Source organism: Schistocerca cancellata, chromosome 6 (assembly GCF_023864275.1).
Source record: "Schistocerca cancellata isolate TAMUIC-IGC-003103 chromosome 6, iqSchCanc2.1, whole genome shotgun sequence".
In the NCBI taxonomy this organism is placed as follows: Eukaryota; Metazoa; Arthropoda; class Insecta; order Orthoptera; family Acrididae; genus Schistocerca; species Schistocerca cancellata.
In genome coordinates, this window is record NC_064631.1 from 317434849 (window position 1) to 317456958 (window position 22110).

The 22110-nt window shown below is 38.9% G+C and overlaps 1 protein-coding gene across 1 annotated transcript in view; it reads right to left on the reverse strand.

Moving 5' to 3' along the window:
- Positions 1–22110, reverse strand: part of LOC126191481 (rho guanine nucleotide exchange factor 18) — a 640188-nt gene that overhangs the window by 49677 nt on the left and 568401 nt on the right. Inside the window, exons 24-27 of the mRNA XM_049932364.1 lie at positions 16390–16570; positions 5975–6102; positions 1338–1534; positions 227–434 (exon numbers count right to left, since the gene is read on the reverse strand). Of these exons, the coding sequence (XP_049788321.1) occupies positions 227–434; positions 1338–1534; positions 5975–6102; positions 16390–16570 (714 nt within the window). The remainder of the gene's footprint in view (positions 1–226; positions 435–1337; positions 1535–5974; positions 6103–16389; positions 16571–22110) is intronic.

Consider the following 22110-nt stretch of genomic DNA (forward strand, 5'->3'; position numbering starts at 1 on the left):
ATGGATCCTCTGCACCACTGTACGCACTGCCCTGAGTCATGCAGCAATGAAGAGCTGATGAGGGCTAATGAGGCAGTGCATTTGCTGTTCTGGGTGAAGATCATATAGTTTTCTTGTCTTTTCTTCAATTATGTAAAACTGTTGTTTTAGCAGTATCCCATCATATTGCACAGTTCTGTAATGTGAGATTTGTATGGTTTCCAACTCAAGTAAATTAAAAACGAACCTGCAATCTCAGTAGCTCCTGCTTCTTTTCATCAAGTTCTTTCTCCTCAGCTTCTTTTTCACGTTGCCATGCTTCTTTCTCTTGTGTAAGACGGTCTTGTAAATTACGTAGCTCCTCCAACTGCTGATTATGTTTATAAACTGGCCGTCGGTCCTTTGCATCATCTTGTGTCAGCTGCACCTTACATGCTGAAAGTTGAGCCTGCAAGCTAATAAAATTCAAATATGTACTCAGACAGACAGACCAATATTGTTGAGTTAAAGCTTACATTTAATGATATGAATGCTTATGCGTCAATTTAGCATTTCAAATAACTATTTTAAATAATTGTTGTTTCAGTCTATTCTCAGTTACTGGTAATGATGAAAGTTTGAACCAAAAAGAAAAGCACAGTTTTAACAAAACTATTGCAATCAACAATCTATTTCATTTCATGTTAAAACAGATATTTATTTTCTTTGCAGACCACATGCATCTGTGAAAAGAAAAGCTGATAATAGTATTCACTCTTATTACTGTAACTTCACAGGCTTTCCCAGTGCAATAAGTCTTGAAAGTCTGTTTGGATTTGCTGAGAAAACAAAACTCTGCATGGTTTTGGTGTATCTGCGGCTTTGCCACAGAACTGTGGGTTCATTAGCGATAAAGGTTTCACTGACTGAGCCTAAGAGGGCTTTCCAATTCACAGACTGAGTCTGAGAGCTATGTTTCTGTCACAAATATATGGTATTTGTTAATTTTCATGTACTGTAAGTAACAGACTGTTCAAATTTTGGGAAAGATTTCATCTCACAAATCTGTCAGAGAAGCACTGTTGTACTCCCGGAAGATGATATTTCGCAGCATCAATACAAGCTTGAGACACGTACTGTGTCCTGTTTCCCATTATTAAGAAGAGCTGATGTGTTCGTCATCACTTGAAATTAGCCTCTACGCATCATGATCAATCATGATGTGTAAACAAATTTTAATTTTGGACAAAAGTTGACAGTTCAAGACGAACCATGGTTTTAAACTTTAACTAGTAAGCAGGAGAATGCAAGCTAAGCCTTTCAGTCTGCAATACAAACAGCTTTCAATAAGTATGCACACAATTTCTTCACGTACTTACCTATTGATAGTAGTCATCTGGTGATGGATAATGGAAAGCAGTTTGTAGAAGTAGTGAGAAAGCTGAACTGCAACTGTCTGCTGATCTTGTGCAAGTGAGGACAATGCAGGGACTTCACATGAATTTTCACATACATTTGAAGGTAAAACAACAGGTGGAATAGTGGCCATAACAGCAGAACGCCATGGAGGTTGATCCTAAGGCACAAATGGTAGTAACGTTACAAAATGTACAAGGATAATAAGCACATATATATCGCCTATGCATGTGCTCTATGATGTGAAATGAAAGTACCAGCTACCGTCAACATGATGTGATGATAATAGCAAGATTACTGAAGCTCAAAATAAAATATCACAGTGTAGTTCAAAATGTTCCTGTTGGTGACATGACAAAAGTAGTTCACTCATTCTGGTTTCCATCCACCTCCTCTACAAAGACTATAAAAATTAGTTGGTTTTGGGATAGATAAGAATAGCAATATTTGCAGATCTCATAAAATGAATAGATCTAATGATATTGTGAAAATGAAAGTTGCTACTCACCATATAGCACCATATAACAAACGCAACTCACACACACGACCGCAGTCTCTGGCAACTGAGGCTGTGTTTGTGTGTTTTTGCCATCTAATTCTGAAGAATGCCTTCTGCCAAAAGTTATATTTGTGACAGTCTTTTTGTTACATCTATCTGCGTCTCAGCATCTCCACTACATGGTGAGTAGCAACTTTCCTTTTCACAATACTGTTAGATTCGAAAAAGGTGTCAATGAAAAATAGTGGTCGCTATGATTTTGCGTTTGGTGCAAATTACATAATACGTTACTGTGTATGAAGTTTAACTAACACATTGAATTGTTCTTCCTATTATTCATTTTCCACTTGGAATCTTTATTCATGAGATTTTAATTATTTTCATTTATTTACTTCAATTTAATTTCATCCATTTTATTATTCTATATTTTTGTCCTCATTATTGCGCTCATTCTTTCAATTTCTCATTTTGCCTGAATTTTGTTTAATTTATAATCCCTTCTTTCATTTAAATCTCAATCTGCTTTACTTTGTCCATACCACAATAAGGATTTGCATTTTAAATGTATGACTATTACCATAAAAAAATGTATAGCTTGTAACAAAAAAAATCATTTTTGATACAACTGCATAGCCAATATAAGTAGATTATTTTATCCTTTGTTTTTTAACTGATACATCAGTAGTTTCAGTATTATGATATACAAATAAAAAGGATTAAATTCGCATGTACAGAGATTCCATGTGGAAAACAAACTATAGGAAGAAAAAATGAGAGCAATTGAAAAAGTTAATACATTGATTAAAATGATGTAACAAAGGAACAGAAATTAAAAAAAAATTAACCCAATTACTTGAATAAAAATAAATGAGCAAAGCACCTGAGAAGATTCAGAAACACAACCTTCTGCATGTGAAGCTTGTACCTTAACTGTTTCATTGCAAAAGCAGTCTGTTAAACTTTCCTTTTACAAAGCTGTAGAGCATCATAAGAAATTCTGAAATTTTTTTGCTGATGAATCGTAAATGAGAGACCACCAAGGAGAATGGCTGCAGAGTGTGATATCTGGGACCTTAAACTACATTACTGTATAAATGATTTCATAAAGTCTATCCCACCGCTGAGGGTCTCGCCTTGTAAGTTTTGGAATACAGTTGTCAGTGTGTTCAGCATTTTTTTAACAGGTGCTGCACCATGCAATATTCTGGGTTCACTCTTTGTACAGGCAAGTAGTATGAATTACATGAAAGGAAATGAATAAAAATTATATGTAGAATTAACTCTTGATGTATTGTATGTAACCACTGAACTTGCTTCAATTCTAAGAAAATCTCCTCTAGAAGCTATGACATCTCAAAAGAATACTTGCAATGATTGGCAAACAATGTGTTCTATAAAATCACAAGACAGAATTTGTGATCAGTATTTATCTTCAGCTGGCAAAATTTCAGTATTGCTGATAAGCGAACTGAAATATATATGACACATTCCAAGCTTTCATAACTAATAACATTTTTCTTGTGAAGGAAATGGGGGGGGGGGGTACTTTGGGAAATGGCAGCTTACTCAGACCCCAGGAGGAGTGTAACTCAATTGGGATTATACGGCACTACAAATGTATGCTACACAAGCAATATGAATAGTAAAATGACATGATGAAACATGATCTATTCCACATAACAAAATTTCATCTCAACAAATAAGTTGCAACAGAACCAAGTCATGCTTGTATGAATCAGTATGAAATCAAAATATACTAAAGCCATGGTATAATAATCATCATTATCTTTGAATCCGATCAACGAAGCAGTTGCAGCAAAAGCTTGCCAATCTGGAAAAGTAGAACATCATTAATATTGTCAAAAACCTAACATGATTATTCTGTAGCAATCAACAGTTAATTTATGCTCTTGTTGAGAACAGACATTTAGCAAGGCAAATGTGACTGCATGACAGCTCTAGGCTCTGTTTACTGATGTTCTTCAGGTATGGATGAATTTCTAAACATTAACATCCACAGTTATCAAAAATAGATTTCCCAATTGCACTTTGATCTGGGATGATATGAAAGAAAGAGTGTTATAAGCATGTAGTATCTCAGTCCAGTTGAGCATCTTATGAAGGCACCTTTATCTGATGAAAAATACTTTCCCATGTTACACTTCGAAGTAGTGGAACACTGTGAAGTCAAATTTTCAAATCATTTGGCATCAAAAATTGCTAATAATAATGCTAAAACCAAAAACAACAAACAGTTGCATATTCAAGCATAACTAAAGGAATATTGAATTTATCTATCTCCCTCCTCAAAGTTAGATTATCTGCAGCCATGTTTGATGACTTTAAGAAATTTCAAGAAAGTTTCTTTTAGTAAAGAAAATTCCTTCCTATGTAATTCATACAATAGTAAGACTGTGATAATCCGGCAGACCCAACAATTCAGAATACATCAAGAAATTTCCGATATTTATTGTTTTGTGTGGTTTGAAGTAGTCAGATGCCTTCAACAAACCGTCAGAACCCTTCTATGTGGCACCTCATCAGCAATCGTTTTCTACTGAGATGGAAAGCAATGTGAATGACGAGTCAGAAGCTGATTGCTCTGAAATTGTATGAGCGAAAACTTTTGCATCCACCAATGGACTGAGTGCGTTTCCAGCAGATGAATTTGACGAATGTTTGACGTTTACATTAATTTGGCTGTCGAAGAAGAGCTGACTGATTGTATGATAGGCCTATTAAGAACTGGTTTCAACTCTCACCACCATAAACTGAGAGTCACAAAGAAGAAATGCCTACAACTCATATCTCTTGGGCTGAGTCACCAAATTCGTGAAATTTGGTGAGACGAGCCAAGAATACAATGCTTCTGATGTTATGAATCTACATGTCATACAAATTAATGATTATCAAAAACAGCTCAATCCAAGAAACAAGGCATTGTTCCGGAGGATTCAAAACAAATTTTCAGCAAAACCAAGAGTGGCTGATATTAATCAGACGTATTCCACATTCTCAACAATGTCAGTTATCTGTGTCACTCCTAAAGACAACAATTCCAATTAAAGTGCACCAAATTCTTGGTAACAATTTTTATTAATTACCTTGTTCTTGGTTTTTCAAATCAATGGCGGTAATTTTATTGTGTAATTGGCGTACAAAACCTTATCTATATTTACTGAAGTTCTGTAAAACTTTGAGCCTTTAACTGATTTAATAGCACAGTACAGTGTTCAAATTTTCATTCAGTTTTGTTTTTACAGAAAAGTAATATATGCTATTAATTTGTTACACTGTAAGACAATCCATTTTACTTATATGATCATCAGTTGTTTCAAACAGGTTTCTAAAAATAAACTTGATAATCCACCAACTTGATAATCTAGCACTGAAAGATCCCCAAGCATCCCAGATTACCAAAATCTTACTGTATTTACATCCTGTTACTGCAATTACATCATAGGGATTATACTTGCACAATGTAATTTTAAGAGTTCTTCAAAAATCACTTGATGAATATATCGCTTGTGCTCAATTTTACATTTACCAGACTAGGCTGTTTCTTTGGATGACAATGCAGGAATCACTTCCACACAAGTATGAAGCTAACAAACAAATGGAAATGTTGTGTTTGCTTACTGACAAAAATGTTTTAAAAGTTGTTCAGTGCACACGAAGTTGACAAACAGTTTTTCCTCCTTTGCCCCTCACAGCTAGCAGGTTCACTCTCAATAAGGATCAGAATGGCCTGCCCTTCCTTTCCGAAAGTCCCCAACCTATCCCTCTTTCTTTCTTTCTTAGGGAGGAGCTAAAGTTATGAAAGATAGGTATAGCTTTTTTCTACTTTTAAATATGTCCATTAGCAGTACTTGGAGTTTTGCCACATGAAAGTAAGTCCTCCCCCACAGACACTCTACTCTCTTGTGAGCTTATGGTTTTCTTAAGTGAATTTTCCTTTTTACGATAGAGAATAAAAGGTTCAGGAAAAAAAAAAAAAAAAAATGCAAACTTATCTTATGTTCATAGTTGACTATACCAGTAAAGAGAAGAACGAAAGGAAAATGTGGAAAGAAATAAAAGAAAAGAAAATTAACCACTTACATGACTGACTTTTGGAGACATTGTTTCCTGTTTTGAACTTGGACTGGACTCTGAGTCTGGTGTCATTACGGGAGTGGAATAGTTTGAATGGTCCCTGCTCTCTCTCTGTTGCAGTTTCCTCACAACACCTAGAAAGAGAGAGTTCATTCCACTACTAAAAATGTGTATTACATGTACTATTGGTCTGGTAAATTAACTTTCTTCATGGTTATCCCAAAGCTACTTTGGGCAGTGTAAAATTTTAGAAATCTCAAATGTCATAAAAATGAAAAACTTAATCTAGTAAAAGTAGTTCACTGTATATCCTTACTTATACAGTAGTTGTATGATATTACAAACCAAAACTTTAAACAATGAAAACTCCAGGTAGGAATATCAACAATGTACGAAAAGATACATTGCTGCTTACTGTAAAGGTAACATGCAAAGTAGCAGACAGGCATAATTTAAAGACACATACACATAAGTTTTCGGCCACAGCCGATGTCGGAAGAAGAGAAATACGCAACATTCATTCACACAAGCAAGCACACTTCACGCACACATGACCGCCAAGTCTGGTAGCTCGGGCCTGAATGAATTTTGGCCTGAGCTGCTGGATTTGGCAGTCATGTGTGCGTGACGAGTGCTTGCTTGTGTGAATGAATGGTGTGTGTTTCTCTCTTTCCGACGAGTGCTGTGGCCAAAAGCTTAAGTGTAACTGCTTTTTAATTGTGCCTGTCTCCAACTTAGCATGTTATCTTTATCGTAAGTAGCAGTCTTTCTTTTCTTATCTTGTTAAATCTTTCTCATCCATTACAAAAAAAGTGATAGTCTATAGACTATTAATTGAAGAAAGTAGTTCTAAAAACGTTAAATCTTTGAGTGTCATTCTGAAATCAGAAATTTTTGAATTAAAATCACCTCCTTACTCTTAATATTCCAAAAGCAGAATAACCTCATTTGTGTTTTTAGATATTTCTTTAAAACCAATCTGAAAAATGACTGAGCAAATTCCCGACTCTGTACAGGTGATGCTCCAGTCCTTTTACTTCTCTCCTTTCTCGGTCCCCCCTCTCTCCCCTTCTCTCTGTCTAACCTCCCGACTGCACCTAACTGCTCCACTCTCTCTCTACCTTGTCCAGCATGCTCCCCAGTGGGACTTTACCATTCCCCACTCCTGCCCTGCTATCCCTCCCTGTCACCGCCGCAGCCTCCTCCTTACCTCCATCCAGTTGCCTCTCCCATCAAGCGCTGCTGCTGCTCGTAGTCTATCTTCAGCTGCCAGAGACTGTGGTGTTGTGTGTGTGTGTGTGTGTGTGTGTGTGTGTGTGTGTGTGTGTGTCTGTCTGGTATCTATTTTTGACAACGGCCTTGTTGACGGCACACTTATTTTGTGACAGTCTTTTTGTTGTGACTATCCTCGACTCACCTTCTCCGCTGTGTGTGTGTGTGTGTGTGTGTGTGTGTGTGTGTGTGTGTCTGTCTGGTATCTATTTTTGACAACGGCCTTGTTGACGGCACACTTATTTTGTGACAGTCTTTTTGTTGTGACTATCCTCGACTCACCTTCTCCGCTATATAGTGAGTAGCAAACAACCTTTTCATTATAGTGTTAAATTCTTTAATCAAAATCACACAGCTTTATGATGTAAACTGAGGTTAGTCTTGCATTAACTGTAAACTGCAGCCTCACTGAAAACTGGAGTCTACATCTACACTCTGAAAACCTCCATGAGGTGCCTGGTAGACAGTACATCCCATTGTACCAGTTATTAGAGTTTCTTCCACTCCATTCACATACGAGCACAAGAAGAATTATTGTTTAAATGCCTTTGTGCATGCAGTAATTATTCTAGTCTTATCCTCATGATCCCTCTATGAGCGATACATAAGGGTTGTAGTATATCTGTAGAATAATCATTTAAAGCTGGTTCTTGAAACTTTGTTAACAAACTTTCTCAGGATGGTTTATGTCTGTCTTTAAGAGTCTGCCAGCTCATTTCATTCAGTATCTCTGTGACTCTCTCCCACGGATTAAACAAACCTGTGTGCATTCGTGCTGCCCTTCTCTGTATATGATCAATATCTCCTGTTAACCCCATCTGGTATGGTTCCCACACAACTAAACAATATTCTAGGATGGGTCACATGAGTTATTTGTAAGCTAACTCTTTTGTAGAATGATCGCACTACCCCAGTTTTCTACCAATAAACCAGTCTATTACCTGCTTTACCCATGACTGGAATTATTTGTATGTTATCATTTCATTTCATATCCCTACAAAGTGTTACACCCAGGTGTTTGTATGAGCTCGCCAATTCCAACAATGACTCACTGATATTATAGTCACAGCATAGCGAGTAGCCCTCGCTATGGTCATAGGATACTAAATTTTTTCATTTTGTGAAGTGCAAAAATTTTACATTTCTGAACATTTAGAGCAAGTTGCCAATCTCTGCACCATGTTGAAATCTTACAAAGAACTGACTGAATATCTATGGAGCTTCTCTCAGATAGCACTTTATTATAGATAACTGCGCCATCTGCCTGATTTTACTATTAATATTGTCTGCAAGGTTATTAATATAGAACACAAACAGCAAGGGTCCCAACACACTTCCCTGGGGCACACCCGAAGTTACTTCTACATCAGATGATTACTCTCCATCCAAGGTAAAATGTTGTGTCCTCCCCACAAAAAAGTACTCAATTCAGTCACAAATTTCATTTGATACCCACTATGATCATACTTTTTACAACAAGCATGGGTGCGGTACTGAGTCAAATGATTTTTGGAAATCTAGAAATGCTGCATCTACTTGGTTGCCTTGATCAAAGGCTTTCAGTATTTCATGTGAGAAAAGTGTGAGTTGGGTTCCACATGTTTTTGAAATCCATGCTGGTTGGCAATGAAATGTTTAGTAGCGGCCGTTTGTATAGGCAAGTGATATGTTTTGACTTGCATCTTACTGATATGTTACTCTCTCATCTACTCTTGTACAAGGTTATATAACTATAATATGTTTTGTAATATATTCTTGTATGTTTTTAGCACTGATGATAGCAACGCAGTGGTTGAAATCTTGATAAAGAGGCATTAAAAGATTATTAGTGACTAACTGTTGTACATTTCTCAGTTTAGGAATTAAAACAACCATACACTAAAGTGTTACACTCCTGAGGGTGGGGGTTGGGGTTGGCTAGTGGCTTGGAGGCAGGCAGCCTGTTTGCTGGTAGGAATGCAGGGAAGAAGGGCTGGCAAGTGCATGGACTAGGCATGTGATACACAGGTTCTGAAGCAGGTGGGGTGCGGGGCACACATGATACATGAATTGGGAGGTGGTGATAGGATAGAGGAAGGGGAAACTGTTGGCTAGGAGTGTGGGGACAGAGGTTACCAGAGATTGAGGCCAGGATGATTAGGGGAACAGAGAATGTGATTTAAGGAAAACACCCAACCACATAGTTCGGAGAATTTGGTAGTGGAAGGAGGGATCTAGATGTCCTGGGTTCTGAAGCAGAAATTGAAATTGAGCATGATGTGCTCAGATGCTTATAGTGCTACTAGGTGGTCAACTGTGTTCTTTGGTTGACCACAGAGTGACATAACATGCACCTCAGCACAACATGCTCAATTTCAATGGCTGCTTCACAGCCAGAACCACCGGAAACCTTCTCTCAGCCACTAGCTTCTCTGAACTACGCAGATGGGAGTTATCCTTACAACACACCCTCCACTCCTATAATTGTCCCGGCCTCAATCTCCAGTAACTCACTGTCTTCAAATCCTCCACCCAACAGTTTCTCCTTCCTCTGTCCTGACACCCACTCTCAATTCTCATCCCCACGTCACCTTCAACATCCATCGCTCCCCACCAGCTCCGACAACTGTGCATCAAATGCCTAGCCCGTGTACCTGCCACCCATACCCCCTCGCATTCCTCGATGGCAAACTGGCTGCCTCCCTCCAAGTCGTTGGGCGCACACCCTCAGTCCCTCGCCCTGCCTTCCACCTCCCTCTCCCTCTATCCAGCCGCATGACATAGCTGCTGAAACAAAATACTGACACTGTTTGTCCACAATACTGACACTGTTTGTCCAGCTGGCCAGCTAGCACCATATAGGGGCACAGAGGTAGGTGTTTGTGTGTGTGTGTGTGTGTGTGTGTGCGTGTGTGTGTGTGTGTGTGTGTGTGTGTGTGTGCGTGTGTGTGTGTGTGTGTGTTACTCTAGCTCAAAAAGGATTATTCCGTAGCTACCACATTTCCTTCTTTTTGGATGTGCCTAGCAACACCTCTTATTTTCGGTGAGTGGTCTCCTTTCATTCAAAAGTATTTAGGATCATTACGTTACTAATTCTAAAAGCTAGGAACTTAGTTGTATTTTTTATTTACACTCCTGCTAGCTTTGATTCAATGGCTGCTGATGGCATAAATAGTGTGTGCTGGAGTACAACTAATGAATCTAAATTTTCAAAATGAGATTTTTCACTCTGCTGATCAAGAAGTTTCAAGTTTCAATCTAAATTTGTTTATTAACAGGTGCAATTTTTGCTAAAATTCTCCTCATACTTACACTGAGGTGACAAAAGTAATGGAACAGTGATATGCACATATACAGATGGAGATGGTACTGCGTTCACAAGGCATAAAAGGGCAGTGCAGTGGTAGAGCTGTCATTTATACTCTGGTGATTCATGCGAAAAGTTTTCTAATGTGATTATGGTTATTATGTGACGGAAATTAACAAACTTCCAATGCGGAATGGTAATTGGAGCTAGATGCATTGGACATCCCATTTCAGAAATTGTTTTAGGGAATTCAATATTTTGAGATCCACAGTGTCAAGAGTGTGCTAAGAATACCAAATTCCAGGGATTACCCATCACCACGGACAATGCAGTGGCCGACAGTCTTCACATAATGACCAAGAGCAGTGGCGTTAGTGTAGAGTTATCAATGCTAATGGACAAGCAATACTGCATGAAATAACTATGGAAATTAATGTGGGATGTACAGGCAAAATTTGGCATTAACACACTATGGCAGCAGATGACCAATGTGAATGCCTTTGCTAACAGCACGACATCACCTGCGGCTCCTCTCCTAGGCTTGTGACTATATCGGTTGGACCCATGATGACTGGAAAACTGTGGCTGGGTAAGGTGAGTCCTGATTTCAGTTGGTATGTGTTGATGGTAGGGTTTGAGAGTGATGCAGGGCCTATGAAGCCATAGACCCAGGTTGTCAACAAGGCACTGTGCATATTTGTGGTGGCTACATAATGGTGTGGGCTGAGTTAACATGGAATAAACTGCGCCCTTTGGTCCAACTGAACTGATCAGCAATGGTAGATAGTTACTTCTGGCTTCTCAGAGACCATCTGCAACCATTAAATGGACAGCATGTTCCCCAACAACGATGGAATTTTTATGGATGACAATGCACCATGTCATTGGGGCACAATTGTTTGCGACTGGTATGAAGAACATTCTGGACAATTTGAGCAACTGATCCAGCCACCCACTGAACATTTATGAAACATAATTGAGAGGTCAGTTCGTGCACAAAATCCTGGGCTGGCAACACATTCACAATTATGGACAGCTATCCAGGCAGCATGGGTCAATATTTTTGCAACAGACTTCCAATGACCTGCTGACTCCATGCCCTGTTCAGCTGCTGCGCTATGCTGGACAAAAAGAAGTCCCACACAATATTACAAAGTATTCCATGACTTTTGTGACCTCAGTGTATTATCTAGGAATATAATTTCTTTGGTCTCACTATTTTGTTTCCTATTTGATAATGAAGAGCCTCTCAGCAGTGATATATCCACTTTGAGCCTGCAGGGTGTATATGCAGACAAGGAAAAATATTTCCCAGATTTATCCCGGATTTCCCAGTTAAAAATACACTTTCGCCCGGGTGCAAGCACACTTTTTCCATGTTAAGTGACAGTATATTTTCCTTCAGAACTGCAAAACTTATCAATCCTTTGAATGGTTATGGTTTTATACACGGACTTAGAATTTTCCCATAGAATTTCCCGGCACTTTAGAAACCAAACTTAGGGAAAAAAAGACACGTTTTGGAAATATCTTTGATGTGCAGCAACATGTACACTGCGTATTTTCGTATTACAAAACTATACATTGGAATTCCACCAAACACCGCATGTTACTTTCCGAATAATTGAAATCAAGATTGCAATGCACTTTTGTAAGACAGTCATAGCTCATGTCACATGATCTCGCCAGCCGATGAAAGCGGATATTTAGAGCATAGGACACGTAATGTAGTCAGCTAAAAGCAACATCACTGTTAAGCAGCATGAACACGCAAACAGGGAAAGTTAATAGTTTAAATTAATATATATAGTGTTGTTACAAAAAGAAGCAAAGCTTCTAATTTAAATTAATATATATAGTGTTGTGTAAAAAAAAGCAAAGCTTCTACACATAAAATTGGTCTCTAAGGTTAATAAGCTGCAAGAGGAGCTAAGCTTTCGCATATAATGTTGATCTTTTTTGTGTGTGTTACACACAAGTGTGCCAGTAAAATTTTTAATAATGACATAAATGTCTGATCTTCAGGGTTTGAAATTCTTCTAAATGGCTCATCATCAAAGAGTTGATTTTTAAATGAGATTCAAACGATCTTTGATTTAAGAAATTCATGGTACATTCTTGCACATAATTCAACTTACATAAAAGGATATTTACTTTGAAAGTACCGCTTTTCAAACCCCCATTCGCAATATTTTCCCGCAACCTGTTAGAAATAGGTTCGTTTCAGCAGTTGCCAGAGAGGGCAGATAACAGGCGACACAGTGCTTGCGCAGCTACCATGACGTAGGAAGCCCATATGTACGTACGTGTAAAACATTAGACGATCATACATTATGTCATAAAAGAGACAAGACATCAGAGCATACTGCAAGAGCATAATATTTTATGAACCATACTAAAATGTGCACATTTAAATTGCGTACTTAAAGTGCACGTTCGAATGTCCCGATTCCCAATGATGTAGACCTTGACCTGATATTAAGCTTTTCAGTGTGGTTCTCGGGATGTAAATTTTCTTGGAGCGCCAGTACTGTACTATATCATGTTTGGTTCTTTATTGTGGCATAATGCCATACGCGCTAGAAGATGAAAACATGCACTTGAAATGCAGCAAACAGCTGAAACTAGCCATTACTGTGGAATTAAACATTTCGTTTCAAATACATTGACTGTCTCTGTGGAAAAGGTTAATAAAAGTCAAATTTCTTTAGCAAACAGACAAAAATAACTTCATTGTTCTGCAAGGCGACTAATGCTTGACTGTCAGAAAGGTGAAAATAAAATAAAATCTGAAACTAATAACATATTTTGGCCTTCCGTAATTATGTGAATGTATTTTAATTCACTTGACAGCTCCCGGCCACAGATATCCATTTTGTTTTCATTTGACATGAGAGTAAACAAATGGGAAACAGCAAAATCACTAAATGTAAACACGGGTCACGTGGGGACTAGCCACTATAACTCAGACTGTCCTGCGCATCAGTCCCAGATCTACAATATTTGCGAACTACGTCAATAGTAAAAAAAAATCAAATTTTCAAAAATATGTTCATCTTGTAGTGCAAATCTTTCTGAGAAGTCTGAAACATTAAACATTTATGTCCAAGGAAATGTAAGACATGTTATTTGGTCTTAAGTGTGCCAAAGTGCAGTGGCACACCTCTTCATACAGCATTCTTCTATAGCATGTCACTGTATTTTGCTCTGTGGAATTGAAACATGTATATTTTGTAATGGATGCCATCAAACTTACACAGGACAATGGAAACTGAAATGTCCTGTGGTGCCTCTCCTGCTCCCAATCGGCCCATTTGACAGCCTTTTAAATTTCTCACAATTAATAGTGAATGGGATTATTTGTAATCGGGAGAACAAAAACTCTTCAGAAAATTTGCACTTTTTACTGTCTATTAGCTAATAACTTGCTGTTTTGTGTGACATAAAAATAAATATAGGAGATTTAAAATTACATATAGGATACATAAAACCAATAAAGACAAGAGACAAGCAAGAAAGTACACATTTCTTCAATCCTTAGCTCCTAGCATTTTTTTCTCTCTTATCTTGCTACAGCTTTACATGGCACGCTTTCCTTTCTGCAAAAAAATCTATTACCTAATCAAAGTTGGTCAAACATTTTGCTACATGAAAAATCGAAATGTCATTATCTAATACTGATAAAGCTGTTAATGCAAATAATACCCAAGACTGGTATGGTTTCTTGATCTGATTACATCTATTCTGTCACTGTCTGCTAGATAAAACAAAATAGGCCTTTCTAATATTGCAGTAATTTTGTAACACACACCAAATAAACGAGGCTGTTTTGGCACAAATGGTCAGTTTTATAACACGACGGAATATAATACAAGACGTACCAATATCAAATGCCTAGAAGGCCTACTACAAGCAAAAAGCTTTATGTTAGGAAATAGTTTCACATTTCATTCATACACACCAGTTTCTCAAGCACGTGATCAAAAAGTAGTATTACAAAATTTTTATATAAATTTGGAATCATCTTATTCTTCCATAATTTGTGTGATGTCTCCGTTTCTTCTGCTTCCTCATTCTAACAATCTTGTCATCACCAATTCTGTAGGTTTCTTCTGCTTCCTCATTCTAACAATCTTGTCATCACCAATTCTGTAGCTATTCCAGCCATTTTCAAAATTTGTTCGATTAACTTCACTAACCTTGCCAAGATCACCGGTTTAGTTACCCCGTGATTATTCTGCAGTTAGGCGTTGTCACATATTTGTACAAAATGTTTTCTACGTTACTTCCAAAATAGAATTTAAGCGGTTGCTAGCCGAGAACTGTACAACTGGTCCTTACTAGTGTAGTGATCTGGCCAAAAATTTTCTGTCAAAATTTCATTTTCTTGGATAAAACAAGAAGATAATCCGTAATCTTTCTCACTTGTTATTCCTGTACTCGTTTATTTCCACTCTGGCAGTCTGAATCTATGAATTTCGCTAGTAACTATAACAATGCTGAACATTTGCAAACCCAGTCAACCATCAAATCAGACAGTGATTGGCATTCATCTGTTTGGCTTTACTCCGCACAGCTCATATAACCCTATCCCCTATTGTCTACGGAAAGTTTATTTCTAGATGCGACAAGGATTCTCCTGACAGAGACATCACGTACACTATGCACACATTCAAAAATCAACTTACAATTCATTCAGAAATCAACTTAAAATGTGTTCAAAAATGTTCCAAAACCTATAAGGATGTGTTTCAAAATCATACAAAAAATCGACAGACCAACGTGCGCTGGATGCTAGGCGCTTTCTGAAACAAGTTTTTTTACCCAAAAGGATATGAATTTGGTGCTCCCTTTTTCCGGTAGCGTCTAGCTGCTTGCTACGACTGCTTGCACAGCCAACAGTCACATTCCTGTAGCCAGAAGCGAGAGAATCTACTCCTTACACGCGACTCATCCACGCGTGCGCATGAGCCCGCTCGTAACTGCTAAAACGAATCTAATGTAAACAGTTGTGACTTCATGCTCATCAGAGGCAATTTGTTGTTATGAAGCATTGCATAGTTTTCCTAAAGCCTTTGACACATTTTGCTGTTGGCAGACACTTGCATGAGCACTGTGTGTTATTGTTGTATATGGCGCCTTTCCTTTGCAATTTAAGTTATTTTTGTTTCTTTCTCTCGTTTATGTTTTATTGTTGAAATATTATTCTGCAGTACGGGGATAAAGTAATATCCTTTGGTAGAGTATTGGTTCTTACCAGTCAAAGTTACAAAAATTTAACTGAAAACTAAAAAATGAAAAATTCTCAGAATTCTAAAAAAAATTCCGGGTTTTCCCGGTTCTCTTCCGGGTGAAAAAATTCCTGGGGTTTTCCCGAATCTCCCGGGTCATATACACCCTGGCCTGCTCTTGTCCGACATGTGCTCCTATAAACTGTTCATTTTAAGAAATCACACTTCTCCAAATATTTTGAATTTTGTTTTACAAGTTCCGTTTCATTTCTGTCTTCCACTTTCATACAGTTGAAGCCATACTGTCACGGATAGCATTCTTCAAGCTTACAATACTCCAAATAAGTACTGTCTTCAGTTTCATTGGGGTTACTCAGACTGAATCCTCCTCCCTTATATCTTATTCCTTTTCCTACTGTCAAGTTTTATTTTTATCTGTCATCTTAATATTGCCAAATGCTAAAGTGAAAACCTGGATGCAATATCATAGCCATAAAACATATTCAAGCCAAAAAAAAATCTAAAAAAATGTGCTTCTGGATATTTTGGATTATTGTAACTTTTGAAGGGATGATATCTATTTTGTAAAGTAAACGTAAAAACTGTATACAATAATAATATAAATGTTATACCTTTTGTTATTGCCATTGGCAGTTGTTCTTTGTTTGCATTGTCAAATCCTCCAAACGTTTCCGCTCTCTTTGGCAACGTTGGAGAAATATATGCCTCACTCTGATGTTCACCAACGGAGCTTACACTGCGAGAAAGGTTTGTTCCAGAAGCACAAAGTGAGTTAGCCAGTTGGTTAACTTCCTGTAACAATTAAAATGTCTTCCATACTTCCTGTCAATTGTTACATAACATTAATAAAAAAGACTAAAATTATTACAGGCAGAAGGTAACCTGTCACACAGATTTATTTATAAAAGCTGTACAGAACTCACAAAAAACTACAGAACTCACAAAAAACTACAGAACTCACAAAAAACTACAGAACTCACAAAAAACTTCAGAACTCACCTTATGTGATTTAAGCAAACCATGAAAAATCTAAATCAGGACAAGTGGGCCGATAGGGGAGGATACAGAACTTTTTTTCAGGAGAGGGCAGGAGCACACGGTCAGGAGGGTGAACATGTCCTTATAGGTTTTGTGAGACTAATTTTAAAATGAAAACTCTCCCTCTGTCTTTTCTTGAGCTGTCAGTGGCGCACACGGGGCAGGGGGAGGGGGGGGGGGGGGGGATGACGACACACCATTCCCCCCCCTGCCCTCTGCGTGTATCTGTTCTTGTTACAGATATACAAGATATACAAAAAGGAAGAAGAGAGGGAAGGAAATTACCACTTTTTCCAATTCCCTGACATCTGATAAAATACTTTGATTCTTAAAACCCTCTCCAGAGTCTGATCTGAAAGAATATCCTGGAGAAGTTTTGATTCCATTTAAATTAATAAATGAAGCAATATCCTTAAGCCTAGCAATAAAGATCTCCTATACTTTACAATAGCTTTTTAGTTATGCATATTATTGTCATAAAATCTAAGAAAAGCTGCCAATGGAAATTTAATAACCTGAGTTGCCTTAAAGGCTATGTTCCTTTCAAACATATAGCTAACTACGAGGGCAAGTCAATTATTATCTGCAAAGTAGTTAACAATTTTTATTGTAATCAAATAGGAAACTTACAAAAACATCATTTTTCGACATACGTCTCCTTGCATTTCAATGCACTTGGTCCAGCGTTGTATAAGCTTCCTGAGGCCCTCATAAAAAAAGGTTCTCGGTTGAGCTGCAAACCCGGAATGCACTGCTTCTTTCACTGCTTTGTATGAGACAAGTCGGTGGCCCCTTAATGCCTGTTTGAGTGGGTCGAACAAGTAATAGTCAGAAGGGGCAAGATCAGGACTATATGGAGGATGATCCAGTACTTCAAATTTGAGTTTCTGGAGTGTTTCTGCAGTGTGAGCAGCAGTGTACGGATAGGCAGTGTCGTGAAATAACACAACACCTTTTGACAGCAATCCTCGGCATTTGCTTTGAATAGCTGGCTTTAGCCTGGCAGTAAGCATCTCACTGTAACGTTACACTGTTTATTGTGGTGCCCTTTTCCCCCATAATGTTCCAGTACTGGACCTTGTGCATCCCAAAAAAACTGTAAGCGACAGTTTTCCTGGGGACTGTTGGGTCTTTAACTTTTTCTTGCATGGCGAATTTGGATGTTTCCATTCCATACTCTGCCGTTTACTCTCCAGCTCGTAAGGATGGATCCATGTTTTGTCACCAGTAATGATTCTGTCTAAGAAGCTGCCCCTTCATTACCACAGTGATATAAATGTTTTCTGCAGATGTCCAAGTGTGTCTGTTTACGCAATTGTGAGAGTTCTTTTGGGACCGATCTTGCACAAACTTTATGAAACCCAAGTGTGTTGTGGGTGATTTCGTAGGCAGAACCGTGACTAATTTGCAAACGTTGTGTCACCATCGATAGTTAAGCATCAGTATAAGAGAATCATTTCATGTGAACGCTCAATGGTTTCTTCATTTGTGGCAGCAAAAGGTTGTCCGCCTCCTTCATCGTGTGTAACACTTGTGCAACCATTTCGGAATTTTTTAGTTCATTCGCAGACACTCTGTTGTGGTAAAACACTGTTCCTGTACTGTACTGAAAGCCTTCAATGAATTTTGGCACCTGACATGCCTTCCGACCACAAAAAACGAATCACTCAACGTTGCTCTTCTTTGGTGCAAATACACAGTGGGGAAGCCATGATTAACAGCACAGCAGTGATAACGAAACTAACCTACTGAAAATTGTAAAGATATAACAACAAATAAACAAAGCATGCATCATCATCGTAAAATGACAGTACTACTAAAATAAACATAAATATAACTAAATTACGGATAATAATTGATTTACCCTCACAGATATCTGAAATGACAAAGGGCTGCAAGCAACATTTTTAGTGTTGTAATTGTAATGCTTCTTTTATTTTTTCAATCACTCTCATAATACATAAAATGTCTTGGACATATTCCTCCACAGGACCTCCTTCAGCAACAGTATCCTCAAACCACAGTGCTCAAGTACACACACCAGAACCATTAAGTGCAATCATGCTCTAAATTATCTATTACTCTCTTCTTCTCAGTTATCAGAAAAACAATAATTGGCCAATCCATTTACATGTCAATCAAATAAGGACTCAATTAATAAAATATTCCAGGCTATTATGCCACTGTCTAAGGGATTTCACTTCAAAACCAAACGTTTCCTCCCTATCTGCGGAGGACATTTTCAAGGGGTATCGTAGCTTTGTTGAATGTCCGATTTCCACCCTGGCTCACTAATGACTAAAGCAAAATTCTGCTTCAGCACAGAGACATGGAGCCACACGTTTTGAAAACGTGATCACAATTGGCCATTGTCAACTGCCGTCATCTGCTGTTACTATCGTCCCATGATGGAAGACAGGTACTCATCTTCTTCTTCAGTACCGGAATCCCAATTTCATTCAATTTCATGCCCTCCTCCTCCCTATTAAAATCTCTATGGCCTCTCTTTGTAGTCTTTAGTGGTATCCGTTTGTGTCTGCCACTACTTGAGTCCAGGCAAAATGAATGTGGTTGTCCCCCGACTGTAAAGCATGTTCCGCAACAGCTGATCTGCCAATCTCTCCTCTTCTGCGATTGCCCTAGTGCTCTTTGAGTCTTTATTTGACAGTTACTTTTGTAGTACCCATGTACGCCTCCCCACAGAAACACAGACTCCTATAAATTCCAGCTTTTTCCAGTGGGTGGCGAGCATCCTTGGCTGATTTTAGATGATCTTGAGTCTTCCGTGTGGGCATGTAAATTACCGTGATGTTCCATTTGCTCAAGATTTTTCGTATGTGATCAGTCACGTCCTTAACAAACGACAGGAAAACTTTTGATTTCACCCGCACTTGAGCATCACTATGATTTCTATGCGGTGGTCTTAACGCTCTTTTCACCTCAGTGAACCAATAACCATTCTTGAGCAATGCAGTGGTGAGATGTTTTAATTCCGCATCAAGCAGCTCTGGTTCACAGATTTACCTTGCTCTATCACCAACGTTTCTATGACACCTCGCTTTTGTTGTGGGTGGTGGTTTGAATCCCGGTGTAGGTAAAAGTCTGTGTGTAGGGTTTTTGGTAAAATGTGTGGCCCAAACTACAATCTTCTTCTTGAAAACAAGTACATTAAGAAAATTTAATCTTCCACCTGCCTCATCCTCCTTCATAAACTGAATCTTCAGATTCATCCCATTCAGATGTTTGTGAAAACTATCCAATTCCTCCCTACCATGCCGCCACAAAACAAACGTATCACCTACGTAATGGAACCAAATATTCGGTTTATTGTTTGCAGTTTCCAATGCCTGCTCCTCGAATTTTTTCATAAAGAAGTTCGCTATAACTGGGTTTAAGGGGCTCCTCATAGCAACACCATCCGTCTATTTTTGCCCCCAGTAGCTGAGCGGTCAGTGCGACAGAATGTCAATCCTACGGGCCCAGGTTTGATTCCCGGCTGGGTCAGAGATTTTCTCCACTCAGGGACTGGGTGTTGTGTTGTCCTAATCATGATCATTTCATCCCCATCGACGCGCAAGTTGCCGAAGTGGCATCAAATCTAAAGACTTGCACCCGACAAACGGTCTACCCGACAGGAGGCCCTAGTCACACGACATTTATTTTTATCCGTCTGTTCACAGAAGTCTTCATTCCATTTGAAATACGTGGTTGTGATGCAATATTTAAACAGTTCCGCAACATCGAGGGGAAAAATCCGATTCAGCTGTTCCAATACTTCACTGAATGGAACCATAGTTAATAGCAACACCGCATCAAAACTAACTAATACGTCCTCTGGCTATACCATTATGCCATTTAATTTACTGATAAAACATGTAGAATTTTTGATATATGAATCCAATCGGACCACATATGGTTGTAATAATGTTGCCAACCGCTGGAAAATGCTGGAAATTATAGGATTCCATGTCATCATGGGGAGGTGTATGTGGGTACTAAAAAAACTCGAAGAGCACAAGACAAGAGGGGAGACTGGCAGAGCAGCTGTTGTGGAACACGATTTACAACATGGGACCACCACATTCATTTTGACTGGACTCAACTAATGGCAGCCACAAACACATACTACGAAAGGCTGATGTCAATGCCCGATCACCCGTCGTGTTTCTCCTTCTTTGATGACTCTCTCGACCGCCAATACAGGCTCTAAGTCTCTGCCCTGTTACCTCCTGGAGTTCGCTTTCGTTGCCTGCTTCAGCAACTTGATTTTAACCTCCCTACGACTTTTTGAGTGGGCGAGAGCCCGACGCCACCTTGGCTCCAGGCTCAGGTTCACGTTCACGTTCACCTTGAGCTCAGCTGGCTCCCAAAGGAGAGGACCGCGGATTTGATATACCGCTTGGGGTTTGTCAAAACTTCGTTCGAGGCTTGCTAATAACGTCTTTATTTACACAGATGGCTCCAAGACTACTGCTGGCGTCGGATGTGCCTTTGTCGATGGAGATGATACCTTTCAACACCGGACCGGCTCCTTGACCAGTGTTCAAGCTTTACAGCTGAGCTTTTTGCTCTCTATCAGGCTGTTCAGTATATCTGCAACCATTGTCATTCTCCCTATGCCATCTGCTCTGATTCTTTGAGCGCCATTCAGTCTCCGTGACCCATATTCGGACCACCCTCTCGTCCAACGAATTCAACAGTCCCTTCAGTCGCTAGCTGCTACTGGTGCTTGTGTCCATTTTTTTTTTTTTTTTTTTTTTTTTTTGATTCCTAGCCACATTGGTGTGCCTGGGAATGAAGCTGCTGATGCTGTGGCCAAGGCTGCTGTCCTTCTGCCTCGGACAGCTTCCTTTTGTTTCCCATCAACTGATGTAAGTGGGGTTCTTTGTCAGTGCGTTTCATCATTTTGGCATGAGGCTTGGTCCTCTTTCCATGAAAATAAGCTTAGGGCCATCAAACCGATCCCGAAGGCTTGGACGCCCTTCCCAGTGAGAGGAGGTCATTTTGGCCAGGTTGTGGATTGGGCTTTGCCGATTTAGCCACCGCTACCTATTGTCCAGTGACCCCGCCCCGCAGTGCCCCTGTGATCATCCATTGATGGTGCGCCATGTTTTATTTTGTTGTCCCCATTTTATTCACTTTCGTGTTGTCCTGTGTCTGCCGTCTACCTCACAGGAACTTTTAGCTGATGACGCTCGAACAGCTGTTCGTGTCCTTCGTTTTATTACACTGATGGACTTATCCAAAAAGATCTAACTCTTTTCTTTTGTTTCTCTCCGTCTTTTTAAGTACTT